Raw genomic sequence first — 22031 nt, 5'->3', positions numbered from 1 at the left:
AGTCGCCGGAGTCGCGAATATCCGCACTATAAGCAGTACCGCACTATAACCAAAGCAACAATTTTCAAGGCCCGCACACATGCAAAACATGTGCACCAAGCCGCCACGCGTATGCGACAGTCGAGGAATGCGGCTAGAACGTTTGCATTCAATTTACAATCGAATCTCGTTAATTCGAACCAAATCACGCGGCGGCGCCTCCGACCGGCATTGCTCCGGCACCGCCATAGAGTAAAAGCTTAGGAGATACCCCTCAATGCCGCACGCGAACAAAACAAAACAAAAAAAGAAAAAGAAAGAAATAAAAACGCGGCGGAAATTTCACCCTCTCTCAAATGGCAAGGTCGCCGATTCTGCGTTGCGCCGGAACATGCGTGTACGTGCCGACGTCTCAGCCACGCTACCGTAGCCACGCGTAGAAAACGGCAGTGAACCCTTCTTTCTCCTTTATGCTACCTCTACTTTTTAGTCCCGTGTTGACCTTGCACGCTGCGGCGCTGTCCCAGGCCGGCCAATGAAACGGCCCACGCCGGCAAATGCCTGCTTCCCGATAACGGTAGAAAACGAAACTTCGGGGAGCTGGCGCCGGGCCGGCTGGAGCGGCGGCGCGCGCGCACACGGTGACAGCCTAAAGTGAGGGAACTACGAGGGAGGGCGAGGGGAGCCACCGAAGCGGCGGAGTTGCCAAGGCAAAATCCGCTTCCCTGCCGCCCTCCTCCCTCACATTCCACAGTCTCCGCGTGCGCCCTTCGCCTTGCTGTGCCGGAGCCGCCCGCTCCCAGAAGTTTCGTTTACTACCGTTATCGTGAAGCGAGCGTTGGCCGGCATTGGCAGTTTCGTGGCCCTTGCTCGCTATGCGCGCCACGATATTTCACGACTTGCACTACAGATTCTGGTTTCAGCCTCACTGGCTGTTCGTTCCCACCACGTGCCCTTCTCCTCCACTTCGTCTCTCTTTCTTCCTCGAGCACTCCTTGGGGCGCCCGTTTGAGGGGAGCGTTCGCCGTCTCCGCCGACTTCCGTACTCCCAGGCAGCTGCACTGTAACTGGTATTTCGTTGGCCGCAACTGCACTATAAGCGATACGTGTATACATGAAGTGCTATGGGAAATTTAACGGGAGTCTGAAAAGATCGCACTATATCTGGTCCTGCACTATAAGCGGTTACATTATAAGTGGTCTATACTGTAATATCATGCGTGTGCTCTGAATGTTTTTCTGCCGTGATATTTCTTTAAGGGTTTATTTTATGGGTTACTTTTCGTTTTAGTTTTATTAAAATTTTGTGTGTTCTCCAACAAACGGCTTTGTCCTCAATTGGGTTCTCGGAGGCTCCATCTCAGAGAATTGTCTGAATCATAAAAGAAAAAGAACCTGTCATCCCAACGTACCAGCAAGGGATGCCTGGATGGCCTGCACTGGCAGGTGCCTGAAACGTTGCCACAGGGGCTGCAGCTCTGACGGTTGCATCATGCCGTAGTCCCCGTAGTCCACGAAGTACACACTTGCCATCAGTGGCCCCTGCACCTAGTTGGGTAGAGACAACATTTAGTTCCATTTACTCTTTGCAGAAACACCACAGACAAGAAAGCAAGAATACCACATCGACAATTTGCAGACAGTCTAATAAGAACCAATGATGATCAAGTGGTTGTTACATTTGATCGGGGGAGTACACTTTCTTCTATTAAAGACAGTGAAACGCCGGCCTCCGAGTACAAACCCACATATATCGAACTCGCAAAGGAATAATAATTAGTTTGATATATTGTGTAATTCGATATAGAACTTTTAAAGAATTGTACAACATAAAAGCACATACCATTTGTAACAGCATTCCATTGACAAAATGGACTTAATTTCAACCTTACATGGCACAAAATAGTCCCAAATATTCTGCTTCAACATCTTAGTTGCCCATGAGAACGTGCATTTTTCCATGTTGTAGCTGTGGAAGGCTGCTAGCTGAGGCTGCAGCTGGATTCCACGCTCATGCAAAAGCACCGAAACATGGAAAGCGCACGCATCATGTTGGAGCAGGTGGGCAAAGGATTCGAGTTGTCCTCACTGTTTCCTTCACTAATGTCCCGATTCACGTCATCGGAGATGAAGACCTCATTCTAAGCTCTCCCGTGGTTGCAACCCACCACAAATTTTATCGAAACCGGTCATAGCTTCGTTGCACTCATTGAAGACTTCACTGTTGTCACCGAGAACGCGGAAACTGGCACAACAATCGTTTCCTTCTTAAAGAGGTCCTGAACCACCCCTTGGGCTTGGTGAAAAAACGCAGTCTCCTGATAGCATATGCTGTTGTGAAAACCTCAGCAAAATATTGCAGTCATGCGCGGCTCGTGGAGCTCGCAAGCAGAGTACTAATTCGCCTTCTATTCAAACACTTTCTTTTCAACTGAAGCCTACTCCTCACTTTTTTCTGGATGCTATATTTCATTATATAGCAGATTCCTGTTGGCGGCTGCTATTGGCCGATAGCTGACATCAATCAAGAAGGGTGCTTGGATCACTGTACTTCTTTCTACTGTTACTGTGTATATTTATTCACGCAGTTTAACAAACAGGCTGAATTAAGTTAGAACCTGCTTTCAAATTTCGATAAGAATTACATACTTCCGGAAGAAGCCGACTATCGTCTGGTAACGCTCGGCCGTAGCTGCCCGTATAAGAATTTGGCCAGACTTCTTGGTGGCATAGCCGTTGGGTCTTACTAATTTCGACTAGTTTTGAACACTCAACTAGCCGTGAACCACGCAAAACTTAAGGTCAGACCACATGCACGCTTGCCAGCGTGCGCTCACTCCTGGCTGCTCCTAGATAGACGCCTTGGCAGACTTCGCTTCGAATAGAGCTATTGATAGAGCTTCAAAATGCATAAGTTGGATGTGGCTACTATCCCTCGGTCAAGCTGGTGCAGGACAAAGCCAGTCCACGCCACATAGCACAGCCAGGCTGGAGCATGTTAGCGCGAGCACGCACTCAAGCTTTGTCGTGCACAAAGCAAGTGCTGTGCATACACACTACAGTTGCATGTAGCTGTGGTCTGCTATGTAGCACAGATACCGAGGCCGCCGCAACGAGTCCGCCCTCTCAGCGCACTGTGGCTCTCGGAGGACAACCACGTTTGGTGCGTCGTAGGTGCCAAAATCAGAAATAGTGGCGTGTGCGTCCGAAATCAAATTTGAACTGCACGCCACGGTGACGTTCAGTAGGCGGAGCGTCATGGGCACACCCCACTCCACTCTGCTGTAGCCTTCGCAGTGCAAGGCATTGAAGAAGCACTGCGAAGAGGTTCATAGGCCAACCTTTCACTGCCAATAACTCCGCTTCTGCTAAACGCATTGAAGTACTTTTTCTGGCAAAGTGTTTCTGAAGGTATTTTTACTCCAAATTCATTTCTCGACCTTGATAAAAAGTGGTTCAGGGCCCCTTCAAGATAAAGATCTTGCTCAGGTGCTTCTATATAGATACAATGAAATGGAGAAATTGTGTTTCTCGGTAACCACTGAACCTAATTTGATGAGGCTTGATGCACTTAAAATAGGGGTGTGCGAATACTTGAATATCACTGAATTGAATCGTGAACATTCGAATAATTAGATTTGCAAATCGATTACCTACAATTAGATTTTTCGAGAGAAGAGAACATTCAGTGTAGAGGTGCCACATGTTGCATGCGCCACGGAGCCTCTCGTGCTCGATGCCGCCCAAGTGTTTTCGGCGCAAATTGAGCGCTGAGCGCGCCAAGGATGGGCTGCCCCGGCTGTCGCAGTAGCAGACTTAGTCACTGCGAGTGCTCCTCAACATCGGCATGATGCGGGGATCGCACGATCGCACAAACACAGTGCCTGAACGCCACAATTCGCAGAACTGCGCCACGTCGGTAGGAGTCGCCTCCGTCAATACAAGGTTCGTCCGAGTCGACAGGACGGATTGAAATAACTCAATGCCGACAGACGGATCGAATGGCGGCAACAAAAGCAGGGCGTATTTCGTAAAGTGCAAGAGCATGTGCGAAGATCAGGCCAATTAATCACCAATATAGGTACACAGAGTGTGTTAGATGCGCGGCGATGGACTTCGGCGATCAGCTGTCAATCTAACCTACACACATGATCTCGGGACTGATCACTGATAATGCTATCCCTACGAAAAATTCCGCGACGGCTTGCGGCTTGTTGCAACAGCCAGCAGCAAATTTTCGTTGCAGCCACACTGCATAGACCATTAGATTATCGCTCGTTAAAAGCGAGCATCGTGCGAACTTGCCTTGACCCTCCAGATTTCAGGATCTTTGACGGGTGGCAAATCACGCCGAACCTGACAATGAGAGGGCACGGATTGTGCCTGCTCTTTACCGTTGGCGACAGGCTACGCGCGAGGCGGTGATCGAGTCACGTGATGCGCGGTTCTTTCGTCTGTCGCACAGACTGGCCTTACGATAACCCACCTGCCATAAAGTTGGGCTAACCCTTCTGTATTTTTTGTGAAAAAAAAAAGAAAGAACTGGCAAGCAAAACATTCTATGCAATAAATGAAAGATTGCCGCTAACCACATGTATACCTTTAAACTGAGAACTTTTTTGGTATTCAGTACAACAGAACGTCCCCAATTCATTAATTGCGGAGAAAAAAAGCACTTGATTCTATGGAACAGTTAAAGATAAAAAATAAAGATAAAAAATAAAAAAAACACTATGAAATATACTACCATTATTATGCAAATAGGACTTTTGCTAAATCTTTGTAAGCATTGTAACAAATTCACGTAAACTTCATGCTTCAACATTTTTAAACGTACCAATTAGTGGCAATTTGTCTAAAATGTTCCAGGCCCTAAATAAAAAAATATGCCTCCAAAAGTCACTAAAATTTTACTTTCTCTCTCAAATGCAACAACGAATTGGTCCAGGGGTTGTTTCATAAAAGTGTTTCTGCATTTTACGTGTACTATTTGAATAGGCGGCATAGGAATTGACCCCAAGCTGAAGCTTCTTCTTAATGTCAGCCTGGAATGTAGTGGCGAGGTCAGATTTATATTCTCGTCACGCTTGACTTGATAATTTGCAACTTCACAGTGAATGGAAGATTCTGCCGATTTGTGCAAGCCATTACCCAAAAACAAACTTAACACGTAGTCACAGCTCACTGTATCGTGGGAAAACAACACCAAAACGATGGAGCAGACCAGGATCATTTTTTTAGGGGATGCGTGGTGCTGGCTGCAGCGTCGTAGTGTCGTGCCAGGTGCAGTCAGGCTAAATAACTTTTTCTGAGGAAGTGTTGGCAGCTCACCTGCCGCCGCACAGGAAAAGCAACTTCTGGGGCAGTTTTGCACTGTTTGAAGCTACAAATATTGGCAATGGCTTATATTTTTGTTCAATGTACTATATTTTTTTCTATATATTCTCATTGTTGCTTTGCGGTGTTCAGAAACTGTTCAATATAAGGGATAATTCGATGTACATGGGTCTGATATAGTGGGGTTCGACTCTAGTTTGCTGTAGTTAAGCTTTTAAAGCCACTGCCCCGACTTCTTCCCGCAATTTTCTTTTTTTCTTGTAATGCTTGTGGAGATGTCCCGTGTCTAAACCCTGGCTATCTGGTCCAGTCCCGTCAAGCACTCCAGTACAGCCACTTCCTTGGTAGCGATGCTGATGCTGCAGTCCGGCAGGCAGGCTTGAGTAAACACAAGTTCCCACAATTTGAACAACTTCTCAGCAAATGGTATTACAGTGTAGACCGCTTATAACGTAAGTCACTGGAGTCGCGAATATCCGCACTACAAGCGGTACCGCACTATAACCAAAACAACAATTTTATTGCGATAGAAATTACAGTATAGACCATTTATAATGTAACCGCTTCTAGTGCAGGACCGGATATAGTGCGGTCTTTTCAGACTCCCGTTAATTTTCCCATAGCACTCCATGTATACACGTATCGCTTATAGTGCGTTTGCGGGAAACGAAATACTGGTTACAGTGCTGCTGCCTGGGAGTACGGAAGTCAGCGCAGACGGCGAACGCTCCCCTCAAACGGGCGCCCCAAGGAGTGCTCGAGGAAGAAAGAGAGACGAAGTGGAGGAGAAGGGCACGTGGTGGGAACGAACAGCCAGTGAGGCTGAAACCAGAATCTTAAGTGCGAGTCGTGAAATATCACGGCGCGCATAGCGAGCGAGGGCCACGAAACTGCCAATGCCGGCCAAGAGAGAGAGAGAGAATAAACTTTAATAAAAAGAGCATGCCAGCGTAGGTAGCTCCCCCGCTCTGCAGTGGGTGGTCCCCTCAGTCCAGGAGTCCAGCGGCCTTAGCTGCCCTTCTCACTCGGTTGACCAGGTTGAGCTGGTCCGTCGAGTCGGAGCTGGACAGCGCTGCCTCCCATTGCCATGTGGTGGGGTGTGTTATGGGTGTTAGCTGTGGTGTGTTTGCGCAAGCCCATACCATGTGGTAAAGTGTTGCACATTGATCACAGTGTGGACATTTATAGGAATACAGCGCAGGGTGTATGGCGTGGTAAAGACTCAAATGGGGATATGTGTTTGTTTGGAGTTTTCGCCATATTACGGCCTCCTCTCGCGTCAGAGAATTATGAGGTGGGGGTAGTGTTCTTCGTGAAAGGCGATAGTGTTGTAGGATGTGAGTGTAGGTTAATGGTATGGGCTCTGGTTGGAACTGCTCGGCGCGGTCATCTCGCGGCTCCCGGTGTGCATGCGCTCGGGCGTAGGCGTGTGCCTGCTGATTGCCACGTAAGGACTCATGCCCCGGAGTCCACACGATTTGTATGTATGGTGGCAGCTGGTGCGCTCCATTCAGAATGCGATGTGCAGCCCTGGAAATTTTGGCCCTGGAGTAATTTCTGCATGCCGTCTGAGAGTCCGTCAGAACTATGACGCAATCCCACTGCGGTCTCGTCGTGATGGCTAACGCAATCGCTAGTTCCTCTGCCTCCGCAGCGCTCACTCTGGAAACCGACGATGCATTTATTTCGGTCCCGTGATTGTCGACTACACTGGTGACGAATGCGGTGCTTCTTGCGGTGCTGGCCGCGTCTACGTACAAGACATTGGGGTGGTTTCCATACTTTCTCGCGAGCGCCTGCGCTCGGGCTTGTCTCCGTCCGATGTGGAAGTTTGGGTGCATGTTCCTGGGAATCGGTGAGACGTACATAGTTTCTTGTATTCGTGTTGGGATTTTGGTCAGTGCGCTGGTCTTCCGTACGGAATATCCAAGACGTTCCAAGACGTTCCAAGACGCAGCGTCCCGCTATTGTGCGTAGTAGTCTTTCCTTCTGGCTTACCAGGTGGGCCTCTATGATTTCCCGTGCGTTGTACACCCTTGTCTCCTCGAGGCGAAAAGTAGCCGTTCCGGGTGGGAGTCCGAGCGCTTGCTTATACGCCTTGCGTATCAGCCGGTCGAGTACCTCCACTTCCGCGTTCCTTAAATATAAATATGGTGCCGAGTACGCAATGCGGCTCACAATCAGAGCCTGCACTAATCGAATAAGGTCCTGTTCCTTGAGTCCCCTCTTCCTGCTAGTAATTCGTTGAATCATGTGCAAGATCTGCGTGGTCGTGTGTTGTAGCTTCTGTATGGCGTATCCTCCGCCCCCGTCCTTTTGTAAGTGTAAGCCGAGGATCCGAAGTCTGTCTACCTTGGTAATCTCTCTAGGACCTATTCGCAGGTGGATGGTTGGTGCCGGGGCTGTTGATCGTCCTCGTGAGCGCTTCTTGACGCTCGCTTCACGATAACGGCAGTAAACAAAACTTCTGGGAGCGGGCGGCGCCGGCACAGCAAGGCGAAGGGCGCACGCGGAGACCGTGGAATGTGAGGGAGGAGGGCGGCAGGGAAGCGGATTTTGCCTCGGCAACTCCGCCGCTTTGGTGGCTCCCCTCGCCCTCCCTTGTAGCTCCCTCACTTTCGACAGTCACCGTGTGCGCCAGCTGCTGTGCAGGCGCCGCCACGTCAGCCGGCCCGGCGCCAGCTCCGCGAAGTGTCGTTTTCTGCCGTTATCGTGAAGCGGGCGTTTGCTGGCGTGGGCAGTTTCGTTGGCCGGCCTGGGACAGCACCGCTGCTTCCCTCTGCTACAGTGGCTACCTCTGCGCCGTAACCGCAGCGTGCAAGGTCAACACGTGACTAGAAAATAGAGGAAGCATAAAGGAGAAAGAAGGGTTCACAGACATTTCCTACGCGTGGCTGAGACGTCGGCACGTACACGCATGTTCCGGCGCAACGCAGAATTGGCGACCTTGCCATTTAAGAGGCGGTGGAATTTTCACCGCATTTTTTTTTTCTTTTTTTGTTCTCGCGCGACATTGAGGGGTCTCTCCTAAGCTTTTACTCTATGGCGGTGCCGGAGCAATGCCGGTTGGAGGCACCGCGTGATTTGGTTCGAATTAACGAGATTCGACTGTAAATTGAATGCAAATGTTCTAACCGCATTCCTCGACTGTCGCATATGCGTGGCGGCTCGGTGAACATGTTTTGCATATGTGCGGGCCTTGAAAATTGCTGCTTTGGTTATAGTGCGGTACCACTTATAGTGCGGATATTCGCAACTCCGGCGACTTACGCTATAAGCGGTCTACAGTGTATACGGACACTCCAGGCGCATTTCTAGCTGCCGTAGCTGTTGCTGCGAGGTTCCGTGTAAAGTCCAAGGGCAATAATATCGTCACCGCGCACTGTATGCTGTATGTGCGAGTGAAGGCGTGTGAGGGTGAGCCGGTGATCGCGTCTCAATCTCGCACACGCAAGGGAGGAAAGCGGGAAGGAAGTGCACTGTCTTCCGTCGTGCGCAAGGATCGAGGGGGGGGGAGGGGGTGCGTTTACTCTGAGCGCGCACGCCTGCCCACAGGGGCCGCTGTATCTTGAAAGTCATCTGCGACGGGGGCACAGTCCACCATGCACTGTGTTTTCGCGGCTTAGTTCACTTTGATGCAAGCGGCAGCACGAAGGTCAATTAGCTCACTGCTGCTGCAGTGCTTCCCCACCATAGGGTTCTGACAGCAAGTTTCCACGGTCATCGAGTGAGATGTGTTCATGTTTGCTTGTGCGTGCGTGACACCATGCTCGTTAATGCGCAGAGAGCCACAGCGACGGACGTGCTTTCGCTCGCTCCCACCATTGCATCATTCTGCCCGCTCCTCGTGAGGAATGCTCGGATGCATGGCCGGTGTGGCTTGGTGCGCCAGGCGAAAAATATGAACGGAGCTATTCATGCGCCAGCAACATTGTAACGTGCCTGACGGTGCACTGCCGGTGCGAAACGCGCCAGCAGGCGCACTGTAACTGGTATTTCGTCTCCCGCAACTGCACTAAAAGCGATACGTGTATACATGGAGTGCTATGGGAAAATTAATGGGAGTCTGAAAACACCGTACTATATCCGGTGCTGCACTATAAGCGGTTACGTTAGAAGTGGTCTATACTGTAGTTGTTTTCTCTTGTGCGAGCATGTATTGTTCACATCACTATATGTTCCTAGCAGGCTTCCCGCGTGTGAAGCATGATGGCAGCTATTCATCACCACGGCCTCTCAGGTGAAGAAATTATGAATATGCTTGGTAATTGAAAGTGACAATGACATGGAATTTAGTTATGGCTCCGCTAATTATGAATCTATCTCTGATGAAGGTGATTACTCAGGAAGCTCCCCTAATAGCTGTTCATCAGTAAACAACTACAACAAGTTTATGCTCAACAAGGGAAAATTTTTTTTGCTCCAAGTTTCTTGAGTGAGTAATTGTATACATGCTCTTGAACTGCAAAACTGCTCTTGAACTAAGCAAAATGCTTTCACAGTGCAAACCAAGGCACACCTTGTGCCCTCTCATTTACAGAGTACAAAAATTCTTACTTTTCTTGCACTCTTACATGTGGTGTGTTTATTCCCCACGTTTTCCTTTAAGAAGCATGCAGCAGCAGTAACTGATGTGAATTTCTCGAAGCAACACCTTCAATGTGCATCTAAATCTACGTACATGAGTGTTTCGGCATTCCATAGCCCGTTGGATTGCAGCTGCTGCGGTTCTGAATCCAACCAGCAACCTCATGCTAAGCAGCAGAGCCCCGTAGTGGCCGAACTATATCAAAGGATAGGAAGATGGGAAGACCAACCTGTTGCACCAGCACACGATACCAGCTTTTGTCCATGTGGCGGCCTGCATAGTAGCGACCCTTGCGCAGCAGTGCCTCAGGCAGGCCCTCAGGGAAGGCACTGGAGCCCTCAGCAGCATAGAAACTCTGCATCTCGGACATCAGGGCATCCAGCTGTGCCCCGTGGGCCCACGACTGACACGTGAAGTTCAGCGGGTTGGCAGCCTCCGTCACATTGACGTCCAGGTATTCCCCAACCTCAGGGAGCTCGGGTGCTGCAAGGGGCTTGCCTTGCAAGCCTTCCTCGTCCAGCTCGGGCGACGATATCAGGCTAAGTGCCGTGAGCTCAGACAATGGCGAGGTCATGCCGGAGAGGCTTGGGCCATCCCCTGTAGGCCCAATTGTCAACGTCGACGCACTGACTTTTGATGTTGGTGAAAAGTCACCAGAACCTCTGCGAAGGGAATGCAAGGGAACAAGAATGCCATGACATGGTCAGGGACACAACAGCACGAAACAGAATGCTGGCGCTAAGAGGAATTAATATTAGAGCAGTGCCGGACACTCCTTCATCCACCTCCCCACATTGAAAACGCTGCTCAGTAGGCTGTTGGTCCATTTTGGCCAGTGATTTTGTAGCAATGCCTTCCGCTCAATTCTATGCCACCCTTATCATCCACCGTTCTCAGCCAGCTGATCCAATTGACAATGCAGGCATAGCATGGCTCTGACCACTGAAGAAGCGCGAAAAGGTATAGCATCGGAAAAGGTGTTACTACAAAATTGCAACCCTGTTTAAAGGCCAACTGCAACAAAATTTCACTCTGGCTAAATTTGCTATAAATGAGTAGTATATACCACTAAAGCAATCTTGGCAAACCCGCAGGGCTACTAATTGCATAGTTTTCTTGTCAGCAGCCTTTAAACAGCTCCTAAGCAGACATGTTTACCTGGTGGTTGTCGCTAGACTTAAGTTCCACCATGCCACCTTCGAGATTTGTCAGCGTGCTGCCAGCGCCGCCTAATTTCGGAGGTTATGCCAAGGAGCCGCAGGTTCTTGGTTATGCGTCACTGCTGGAGAGCGGTAATGGCGGTTTATTTTTTTTTTTAGTTTCGGTATCAAAAAAAGGCGTATATTTCCAAGCATTTCATGGTGCGTCCGCTCGTATTTCGAACATCAAATTTTGCATGGACGCTCCTCTATACCTAAAACATTAAACTGTTCTTTTTACGTGAAATATTTTGTCGCAGTTGGCCTTTAAGAAGTTTTAAATGTGAGCCAAATTTTATATATAAGTCTTCAATCATCAGAAGTTTGTACTAGGTGTATTGCCCCTTTGTTTTGTTTGTATATCTGCAAGCAGTACTCATCGCAGGAAACAAGCCTCGCATCCCCAGGTGCCGTTTTTCTTTTTTCTCAGAAAAGGCCAACCCTAACTTTGAAGAACAAGATGGATGGATAGATGCAAAACTTTAATAAAAGTCCTGAGGTATGCAACTCGGCGCGCAGCATAAAAAATGCATAAAAATGTTTTTTTTTTATGTTTCTAAAAGAAAGAGCAGCTTCAGATCGCCACTTTGTTCCGTTCTGCATCGCCTGGAGATATTTTTCTTGGTCTTTCAATTTGCTCTTTCAAATGGATGTTTAAAATATGGAGGACCAAGCATGCTCTAGCTAGGCAGCCAGAAACAAAACTGCAGCTGCACTTCGCTCAGTTCATTGAAGACATACCATAAACTTATTATCAATGGCAGCAACAAATGTAACTTGTGCTATTTCCTAGTGAGCTCAGAACTGCACATGAGCAGCTGTGTCCCATTAGCACACACGGCACGCGGCATGCACATTCAGCAGTACTGCGCTTGAGCTCATAGAATGATCAACAGAGGGTTGCAATGTAGATTGCTCACGGATTGAAATGCGGCACTGCGAGCGCGTGGCCGCCAGTAAATACAGCGCTGCCTGTGGTCGCCCGTGGAAACAAGGTGTAGCATTGTAGTGACCCCGAGGATGAGAGCGTTTTGAGTGTAGGCTTACTGCTACCGGTTGCCAATGCACAGCACATGTGCCGCATCGGAAGGGCATGCGCAACAAGAGCACGCGAGCAGAGGATGTCGCGAAATCGGAGGTGCGCACCGCTGAACGACTGCTGTTGGCACACAGGTACACTCCAGGCGCGCCAGGCAACCACAGCCCCACTCAGTGTCAACTAGAAGCAGTAAGCCTACGCTCAAAACGCTCTCACCTTCCCGGTATACCACAATGCAACACATTGCTTCCACAGGTAACCACGGGTGGTGCGGCATGTACCCGCAGCCACGCGCTCGCAGTGTCGCGTTTTAATCCGTGAGCACTGTACGTCTCTCAAGTAAGTGCGCACATATACAGACGTGAGGCAAAGGGAGCATTTCGTCTGGAGTAAGCAGGGCTAGCGCAAGGCAAAAGTGTCTGGAAGGCAGCTTCAGTGGTGCTCACAAGAAGCGAGAATTAGTCAATGAGTAGATCAATGGAACGGTACAGGCGTAATAAGCGCTAATATTGTAAAAAATAAACCACACTGCACCATAGACTGCACTGGCTGATCAGCCCACCTGGTTTCACCAGAAAAAAAAAAAAGAAGGTCAACCAAGCGTAGGGTTGCCACCTTTGCCGAGAAAGAAAAAAAAAACGGCACTATTTCAGAGGTGAGGTGGAGGTACTACTGCACGGAAAAATATAAACAAAATGAAAACAAAAAGTGGTGATATGCCAAGTACGAATTTTGCATGATTAAACCTTTTTAAAGGAAATTTATTTATTGATATAAAATGTGCGGCACTTTCAAAATCTTTGCAATGTAGTTACAAATTTATTCGCAATGCATATCTACAAACAACCCAGCAACAGCAGTTTTTCCACAGCGTTCCAAAGCGGAGCTTACAAACTGACCTTGGTTCAAGTTACATTGGCTGGGATGGCATTCGCAGAAAGGCAGGCACATGTGCCGATTTAGGAGAGAACTGGAAAACCGGGGTGCCAGTATGAGATCAAACCAGCATCCAGCACCGTGAGGAAAAATTAATCGACGATTACTACCCCCTAACGCGAAATTTGAGCACAGGTTTCTAGGTGTTTTGAATTCCACTGGTTGCATCACTCATTGTTCAGAAAAGAAGGTGAACGCGAGGCTCGCGCGGAGCGCATTCTCTAGCAGCGACGGCGCAGGTGAAGCTGGCGCATGCACAGTGGGTCGAAAGTCCACGCCAGTGCTTTGTTTGCATATATGGTATTGGTGCAGGTGGTCGCCCGATGCCTTAGCAATGACGTCATCCGCGACCGGGTGACGGCGCACGCTACCATAGCGTCATCTCGTAGCGGGTCGCCGCCGAGGAGCACGCCTCGTCAATGCCTAGTCTTTTTAGGAGGCGTTGGCCTCGTGCGGCACTCCGCTTTCCTCCTCACCCTCTCCTCCTCCGCATTCCTCCTCGCGCTCTCTTCGCTATCACCGTCTTTCATCATCCGCTGCGCTCGGCTCGTTCGTTCTGCAGGTTACGCCGACGCAGGAACGAGCGCCTTACAAAACAAAAGCTGAGCTTTAAAAAGTTAGTGACGTTTCACTTTGTGAACGCGGGTTAAGCCGCAAGCGTATGGACGCGGCGAACACGCAAAGCGAGAGAGAGAGTGTGTTTGTGAAGAGGAAGAAGCGCAACCACTCTCTCTCTCTCTCTCTGTCTCTCTTCGCTTTGCATGTTCGCGGCGTCCATACGGTTGCGCGAGCATCGCGGCGTAGAAGCACAAACGGAAAAAGCGCGAACGCTGTCCCGGACGCTACATTGATCTGGTTTGCCACACGGAGAGCGCATATTGCTACACTGCAGAGAAGAGACGCCGCGAACACCACGGAGCGGGTCTCCTGAAACGCGACAGCGGACGCTTGTCACGTCGGCTCTGCGCATTTTGTGAATTTTGACCCGGACCACCCCTTCTCGTCACCGACGACCTGTCGGATATAGAAGTGCTCATCGGAAGGACCATACGGACCCAAACTTCAAGTCGGTAGGACGAATTGTTTGCCACTTATTGACGAAGTGAGCGTCGGCCTACTAAGCCTACCAGCAAGCGTGGCTCGCCTCGGCGAGCGACGGGCTGCCAGGCCTCACGGCGGGGCCCCTAACTCCACGATGAATATCCTACTGACTCATCAACGAGCTCGTGCACGGACCGCGACATGGATTCGCGACCGGACGACGACCAATCTGACTCCCCACTCCCAGCCGACGCCGATGATCTTGAACTTGCATCGGCGAGCGACGAGGACGACCGTGGCACAACCACTCAGCCCCGGGGGTCCGAGGAACCCGCTGATGACCAGGATGCAAACTGGACATTGGCGTTGTCAAGTCGCTCCCGACAGAAGCAAAATCGATGCGAGCGCGAGCGGGCAGCAACGCAGCAGCAAGCCAGGCAAGCTGCGACACCGAACGCCACCGGGAACGCTCCAACGATAACGGACTCCACGGCGCCGCGCCAGCTGCGACGAAAGCTGCCGCCGCTGCCAAGAAGCGACCTTAAAATCGTAATGCGACCGAAGAAAGGCCTAGCCATCCAGGAATACTCCACACATCCTTTCTGTATGCATCAAATCTCTTGCGCCATACTGGCCGCTCGCAAATCCCACCCCCATTGCACGGGCAACGACTTCATTGTACGAACCCAACCCGGATCTAACATCATCGTGAGTACACCGCACGAAGAGACAGCGCGTGTACTCTGTCGAGTGAACACGCTGGCCCTGGGCGGCAAAGACTACGCGTTGTGGGAAAACGCTCGGTCCCGCGGTCCACGACAGCAGATCCAGTCTCGGCCGGCCGCACCCAAGGGCGCCCAGCCGCAGCTCGTGCGTCCGTCATCTTCCTCGTCTACAGTTGGCTCCTATCCACAATTCGTGTCAGCGTTCCCACACTGCCCCTCCCTCTACGAGGGCGTTGACGGTACTGGCTGGCAACAAGGCGGTCAAACCCGGCGGCACGGACAACGAGAGATGCCGCGTCGCCATGGGCGACGACGCTACGCGCTCGCTGAGCACGGCCACGATCACCCCAACGCAAGACACACAACAGCAAATGGCACACACACCCCTGCTCCGCGTTGCAAAATCACTTGCTCACTCCGCCACCTCGTCACAGCAAGCACACCGCAAGGCACAAAACGAGGAGGTGCGACGAGTCGATGGGTCGGCGCGACGAGTCTACGAGTCGGCGGCGCGTGGTGTAGTTGGTCGTCGACTCAACGGGTGCAAGCATTCCCTAGCGCCATTCCTTCCTCCATGGCCAGCGCTTTTCCCCGCAGCTGCGCTGCGAACGCGGCGACGGCACTGGCCCACGGTGGCTGGCAGTGACGGCATGACACTCCTACCGGCGGGCAAACCTTGGAGACTGATAATGCACCGAACGAGGATCCGCGGAGCCGTCAAGGCCGAGTCACCGAGGTCTTCCAGGAACCCGCAGGCCCTAGACCTGACTGGCTTCCATGACGGACTCCTCGCGATGACTGAGCAGACCCAGGTGGTGCAGCTTCGGAGTTGAGGTCTTGCAGGAACCGAAGGGCCCTAAACGGGTCCCCTGGCGCACACCAGGTCTGGTTTTATTCTCCAACCACGTTCTGATGAGTGCATGCAACAGGTCGCCGGAAGGAGCCGCCGCCCGCTCAATGCCTTGCCACCAGAGACCACACCGCAACCGCAGCAGAGAACCACGCATCGTGGGATGGAGCCGCTCTTGAGGTGGTTGGTGTTGGCGTGATCGCGCGCATGATGTCACCTGCGCTGGCGATGCCCTTCTCGAACGGCGGCGCCGGGAGCTGCAGCAGCGCGTAGAAGACCACGCCACCACCAGGACCCACGCCAGGCTCGCTGACGGCGACGAAGGAGGAACCGGCAGAACCGCACGTCATCGAACACCAGAGGTGCAGCTCGCACCGCAGGAATGGTCATGCGCCAAGCCGGGTAGGAGCCGCTACCGGCCGTGGAACGGGTACCTCCAGCCTTCCCCACGACCACGCTCCGTCTCGGAACGCATCTGGGGTCCCACGTTACGGGCGCCAATGTGGGAAAAATGCCTCGGTCCCGCGGTCCACGGCAGCAGCTCCAATCTCGGCCGGCCGCGCCCAAGGGCGCCCAGCCGCAGCCCGCGCGTCCGTGATCTTCCTCTTCCACAGTTGGCTCCTATCCACTATTCACGTCAGCGTTCCCACAGCGTTCAACACATATGTGACTGCCCCACAAGGCACGCTGCGCGGTGTCATTCACGGCGTCGATCCAAAAACACCACCAGAGGAGCTCTTGGCAAATATCTACGTGTACGCAGGCAAGGCGTCACTGTGCACAGTGCCCTAACGCTAGGAGACTCCAACAAAGCAGTCATCACCTTCGAGGATCCTATGATTCCTCGATACGTACTCTACTACGGAGGTGAGGTGGCATGCCACCCTTACTGAACTACCCGACAAGTCTGCCAGGTATGCCTGCAGCAAGGGCACAGATCCGACGTATGCCCCACCCCGACAGCTCCCGTGTGCCGCAACTGCGGCCTTCTCAATCCGTCAACGGAGCACCCCTGCTCTACCCAGTGCCAGATATGTGGACAGCGACACCTAACCGGTGCTAAGGAGTGTCGACAGCGCCTAAAGACAGTTTGCCAACGACCACCACCTGACTCGACCAAAACGCCAACTTACTCTGAACGCGGTCGCAACCCACACCGCCGACCACCCACACGCCGCCCTCGATGGTTAAGCTCGGAGGGGGACACATCACGCAGCCCATCCAGATCTCGGTCCCGATCCACGTCCTTCCCGCCCCTCCCCCTAGCGGGCCCGGGCCAGGATCAACCCCAGGGCCGCCTGCGGAACCACCAGAACACTGAGCAACAGCAGCCGAGACACCCCCAGAACATCAGCAGCGAGAAGACGAAGGATCACAACGCCCACACAGCTTGGGATGGCGCCAAGGTGAGCTGGCCGGCAGATATTGTCACTCTCGCGGCTCCGCACTCGCAAAATCAACCCCACCCGCACCAACCTAGCTAGCGAAAATGAGTCACTCAAACGTAAATTACAAACTTTATGAGCCACGTATGCTAAAGAACTGGCACAGCTAAGAGCCCTCATCACGGGGATTCGTACCTCACTCCCCGCACCATTCTCCCTGAACTCCTCAGCCATCAAACCCCCGCAATCCCCCCAGGACACTCCAGTCACCCTTTCAACACTATAAACAACATGCTGAGTGACCTCACACAGCAGATCACACAACTACTAACTACTCACGCAGCAGCTTACACAGCAGCTTTACCAAGCCCTCCACACCAAAGCACACAACTTAGTGCTCGACTAGATGCCATTGAAAATCGCCTTGATGCACGCATCAGCGAACAAAGCAGCTAGGAGAGACCCCTCAATGTCGCGCGCGAACGAAAAAAAAAAATAAAAAGGAAGAAAAGAAAAAAAAAGAAAGAAAGAAAAAGAAAAAAAAAACCGCGGCGGAAATATCACCCTCTCTCAAATGGCAAGGTCGCCGATTCTGCGTTGCGCCGGAAGATGCGTGTACGTGCCGACGTCTCAGCCACGCTACCGTAGCCACGCGTAGAAACTGGCAGTGAACCCTTCTTTCTCCTTTATGCTTCCTCTACTTTCTAGTCACGTGTTGACCTTGCACGCTGCGGCTACGGCGCTGAGGGAAGCAGCGGCGCTGTCCCAGGCCGCCGGCCAACGAAACTGCCCACGCCGGCAAACGCCCGCTTCCCGATAACGGCAGAAAACGAAACTTCGGGGAGCTGGCGCCGGGCCGGCTGGAGCGGCGGCGCCTGGGCGCGCACGGTGACAGTCGAAAGTGGGGGAGCTACGAGGGAGGGCGAGGGGAGCCACCGAAGCGGCCAAGTTGCCGAGGCGAAATCCGCTTCCCTGCCGCCCTCCTCCCTCACATTTCACGGTATCCGCGTGCGCGCTTCGCCGTGCTGTGCCGGCGCCGCCCGCTCCCCGAAGTTTCGTTTACTGCCGTTATCGTGAAGCGACAGTTGGATGGCGTTGGCAGTTTCGTGGCCCTCGCTCGCTATCCGCGCCGTGATATCTCACTCGCGCTCAAGATTCTGGTTTCAGCCTCACTGGCTGTTCGTTCGCACCACGTGCCCTTCTCCTCCACTTGGTCTCTCTTCCTCGAGTACTCCTTGGGGCTCCCGTTTGAGGGGAGCGTTCGCCGTCTCCGCTGACTTCCGTACTCCCAGGCAGCCGCACTGTAACCGGTATTTCGTTTCCTGCAACTGCACTATAAGCGATACGTGTATACATGGAGTGCTATCGAAAATTAACGAGAGTCTGAAAAGACCACACTATATCCAGTCCTGCACTATAAGCGGTTACGTTATAAGTGGTCTATACTGTACCAATGCTGACCATGTTATTCTCGAACTTCTCCTGCAAGTAAACAAGAAAAAGAACACCAAACAGCATGTTCATGCTGAATGTCTATAGCTGGCCAAGGCAATCGAACACGGATCTTCGGACTCTCATTAGCGAAGCCTGCCGCATCGCACGAGACAAAGAAATCGTCATACTAGGCGACTTCAACGCACACCACGACAAGTGGGGCTACAGGAAAACAGATGCCAAAGGCAGGCAATTAGCTGTGGCTATAGACAATTTTCAGTTAGACTTGCTTAATGACCCAGGTGCACCCACGCGACTCGGAAACAGCATATGCCAAGACACCAGTCCCGACCTCACTCTAGTTCGGGTCAAGGCGACGTACAGTTGGGAAAACATGCAAGAGACACTGGGCAGCGACCACTACATCATCAGAACGCAACTCATGGAGTGCGCCAAATGTCGCCGCACGCAAGGATCACACACTGGAACGCCTTTCGCAAAGAAAGCACCTCGTCTCTCGAACGACTTACAAATCTCAGTGATTGGATTCCACAACTTACACAAGTGAGAGACAAGTGCACCAAGAGCATAGCCAGAACATTACAGAACCCAGAAGTTGACGGCCATCTTCTCCACCTTTGGGAGGCACGTCGAAGCCTCATCAAGAGGTGGAAGACCCAGAAGCACAATCGCAAGTTAAAGCTTAAGATCGCCGGTCTCACAATCGAGGCGGAAAACTATGCAGCGCGACTTACCTGCCTTAATTGGGCTCAATTTAGCGACACTCTACAAAAATCGCTGGGCACAGCCCGGACCTGTGTATCCTAAAGTCACTCATCGACCCCACAAGAACGAAAAATGAAACGAACAAAGCAGTAGCAAGACTCATTCACACTTACCCAGGCACTGAAGATGAACTCCTGGAGCAAATTCGATGCAAATGCTTTGGCTCCACCATCCCTCCTCCCTATCAGGGTTCGTACTGGGGGGGGGGGGCCTAATCACACCCTCGACAGCCCCATTACGGTTGATGAGGGCTATGCTGCTATCCGCAGCTGCACTCACAACACGGCCACCGGTGCTGATCATGTCAACTATGGCCTCATAAGGAACCTCAGCGATGCAGCAGTGCAGGACCTCACAACGTTTCTCAACGCAAACTGGGAACAAGGTACAGTTCCGCCCGAATGGAAACATGCAGACATTATTCTGATCCCAAAACCAGGCAAGGCGCTTCAGAACATGGGGCACACATACTCTTGACCCTGGACATAAAAGGTGCTCTTGACAATGTTAGTCATCATGCTGTCCTAGACGAACTCGCTGAACTCAACTGCGGCCATGGAACCTACGAATACGTGAAGACCTTCCTTTCTAATCGCACTGCGACAATAAGGCTGGGCACACTTCGATCTGCCTCACTAAGCGTCCCCAACAAAGGAATCCCGCAGGGGTCTGTCATCTCCCCGCTGTTTTTCAATGTAGCTATGATAGGCCTCGCACGGAAACTCCAACAAATTAAGGGAGTCCACCATGTGCTTTATGCGGATGACATCACGCTATGTATGGACCACACAGGGCTCCCTCGGAGAAAAAGAAGCCAAGCTGCAACAAGCTGCCACTTGCGTGGAGGACTACATACGTGAATGTGGCCTGGCCTGCTCCACAGAGAAGTCGGAGCTCATCCGCATCTGGCATGGAAAGAGCAACAAACCTAACACCCAAGATCCCGGCCACCGACTACGCATTATACTGGCCGGACAAGAAATATCGGAGAAAGCTCTCGTTCGCATCCTGGGCATCTGGGTGCAGTCGAACCGTCAAAACAACCACACCCTCACCACCCTACGCACCACCACTCTACAGGTCGCTCATATGATTGTGCACGTCACCATCTGTCGCCACGGCATGCGAGAGAAGGATACGCTGAAACTCGTCCGCAGCCTTGTTGTCGGCAGAGTGAATTACAGCCTCCCCTATCCGCATGTCACAAAAGGGGAACAAGACCAGGTAGACGGCTTGCTACGACGGGCGTACAAGGCGGCCCTTAAGCTCCCTCTAGGAACCCCCAACAACAAGCTCTTAATTAAGCCTTGGCGTCAATAACACGTTTGAAGAGTTACGGGAAGCACAAGTAGCCACTCAACTCGCCCGACTCACATAGACTACCACCGGGAGGGACCTGCTGCGACACCTTGGGCATGTGGGCCCCCTTCAAGACATCACTGAACAACAATGTATTCCACCCAACCTCCGGGCCAATTACAATGTAGCCCCCATACCCCGTAATATGGACCCGCAACTTCATCATGGGCGACGGGAGGCCCGAGTTGAAGCTCTTTGTAAAGACTACTCAAATAGGATCAACACAACATATGTAGATGCAGCGGTGTATGGAAATCGCAATAGGGCTGTAGCCACAGTGGTCGACTATCATATTCGCGAAATCAGCAGTGCATCCATTCACTGCACCTCCATCACGGAGGCTGAAGAAACGGCCATCGCATTAGCCATTGCCCACGGCAACAACCAGACGGTCGCTGAACATCCTTACAGATTCCCAGGCGGCCTGCCGAAATTTCCTGCATGGGCGAGTCTGCCAAACAGAATTGAATATTCTCCTTGGCACTCCAGCTTCTAAAGAACCCTTAGATACACGAAATCCCCCCATCCGACATAGCATAATATGGAGGCCGGGTCACAACTGGAAGGGAACCGGGAGGCAGGCAGGGTGGCTCGAGGATACACAACAGACCGAGCACTCCATGATCCTGCGCCGGAGGAGCCTACCCCGGTACCGTGCGACTATACGGCCATTTTGAATTACAACAAGGGACTCGGAGGCTGTGGTGCCCTGGAGTGAGGGCAGCCACATCCGCTTGAATGGGTCTCATGAACCAAGTGGGCCCCACACCACAAACCCCATTTATTCTGTCAAATAAATGTTTTTCTTCTCCTCCTCCGCGAACACCGCAGCGTCGAAGAGCAAACGGATAGGGCGCGAACCTTGAGATTCTCTTATCCACCCCAGGCGCCTTCCTCCTCCGCCGCTCGCTTCTCTCGCGGCGACATAGTTTCACCGATTTCATGACAGGGCATCTACGCTTGCGCGTAAAACCGGCCGTGCCGGTGGATCGGTGAACCGGCCAGGTAGCGACCCTAACCAGTTGAGCGTCGAAGCAAAAGTGCAGCCGAATCAAATGTATGGTTGACGTAAGTAAGTGTGAAATACGACACGAATAAAATACTAAATGAGTGAATAATGAACATTACAGAGAGACATAATAGCGAGAGATATAATGACATTTAATAATCGAATCATCTGAACCACTACATATACGCGTCGCCTTGTGTTCTTTAGCGTCGACAGTAGCGGTGCCGTGGCTCTGCTGCTGAATGAATGCGTCGTATAACTTGCACGCGGAATGAGAAGGCTCTAGAACTGCACGTGAGCAGCTGCGCCACACCGGCACGCGCCTCGCCCAATGCCCACGAACACAGCTCGCTCGATGCCCACG

General features: G+C 51.9%; 1 protein-coding gene across 4 annotated transcripts in view; it reads right to left on the bottom strand.

The window, feature by feature from the left end:
* Positions 1 to 1361: 1361 nt before the first annotated feature.
* LOC119448738 (tudor domain-containing protein 7B) overlaps positions 1362 to 22031 on the bottom strand; it is a 116317-nt gene continuing 95647 nt past the window's right edge. For 3 of the 4 annotated variants that reach the window (XM_037711961.2, XM_049665813.1, XM_049665814.1), the window contains exons 22-23: positions 10134 to 10566; positions 1362 to 1527 (exon numbers count right to left, since the gene is read on the bottom strand). In XM_037711961.2, the coding sequence (XP_037567889.2) occupies positions 1378 to 1527; positions 10134 to 10566 (583 nt within the window). In that variant the 3' untranslated portion in view covers positions 1362 to 1377. The remainder of the gene's footprint in view (positions 1528 to 10133; positions 10567 to 22031) is intronic. The other variant, XM_049665815.1, reaches the window with a different exon arrangement.

The sequence above is a fragment of the Dermacentor silvarum genome, chromosome 4 (assembly GCF_013339745.2).
Source record: "Dermacentor silvarum isolate Dsil-2018 chromosome 4, BIME_Dsil_1.4, whole genome shotgun sequence".
Classification (NCBI taxonomy): Eukaryota; Metazoa; Arthropoda; class Arachnida; order Ixodida; family Ixodidae; genus Dermacentor; species Dermacentor silvarum.
Note: the sequence above shows the minus strand (reverse complement) of the source record. Positions and strands in the feature narration are given on the sequence as shown.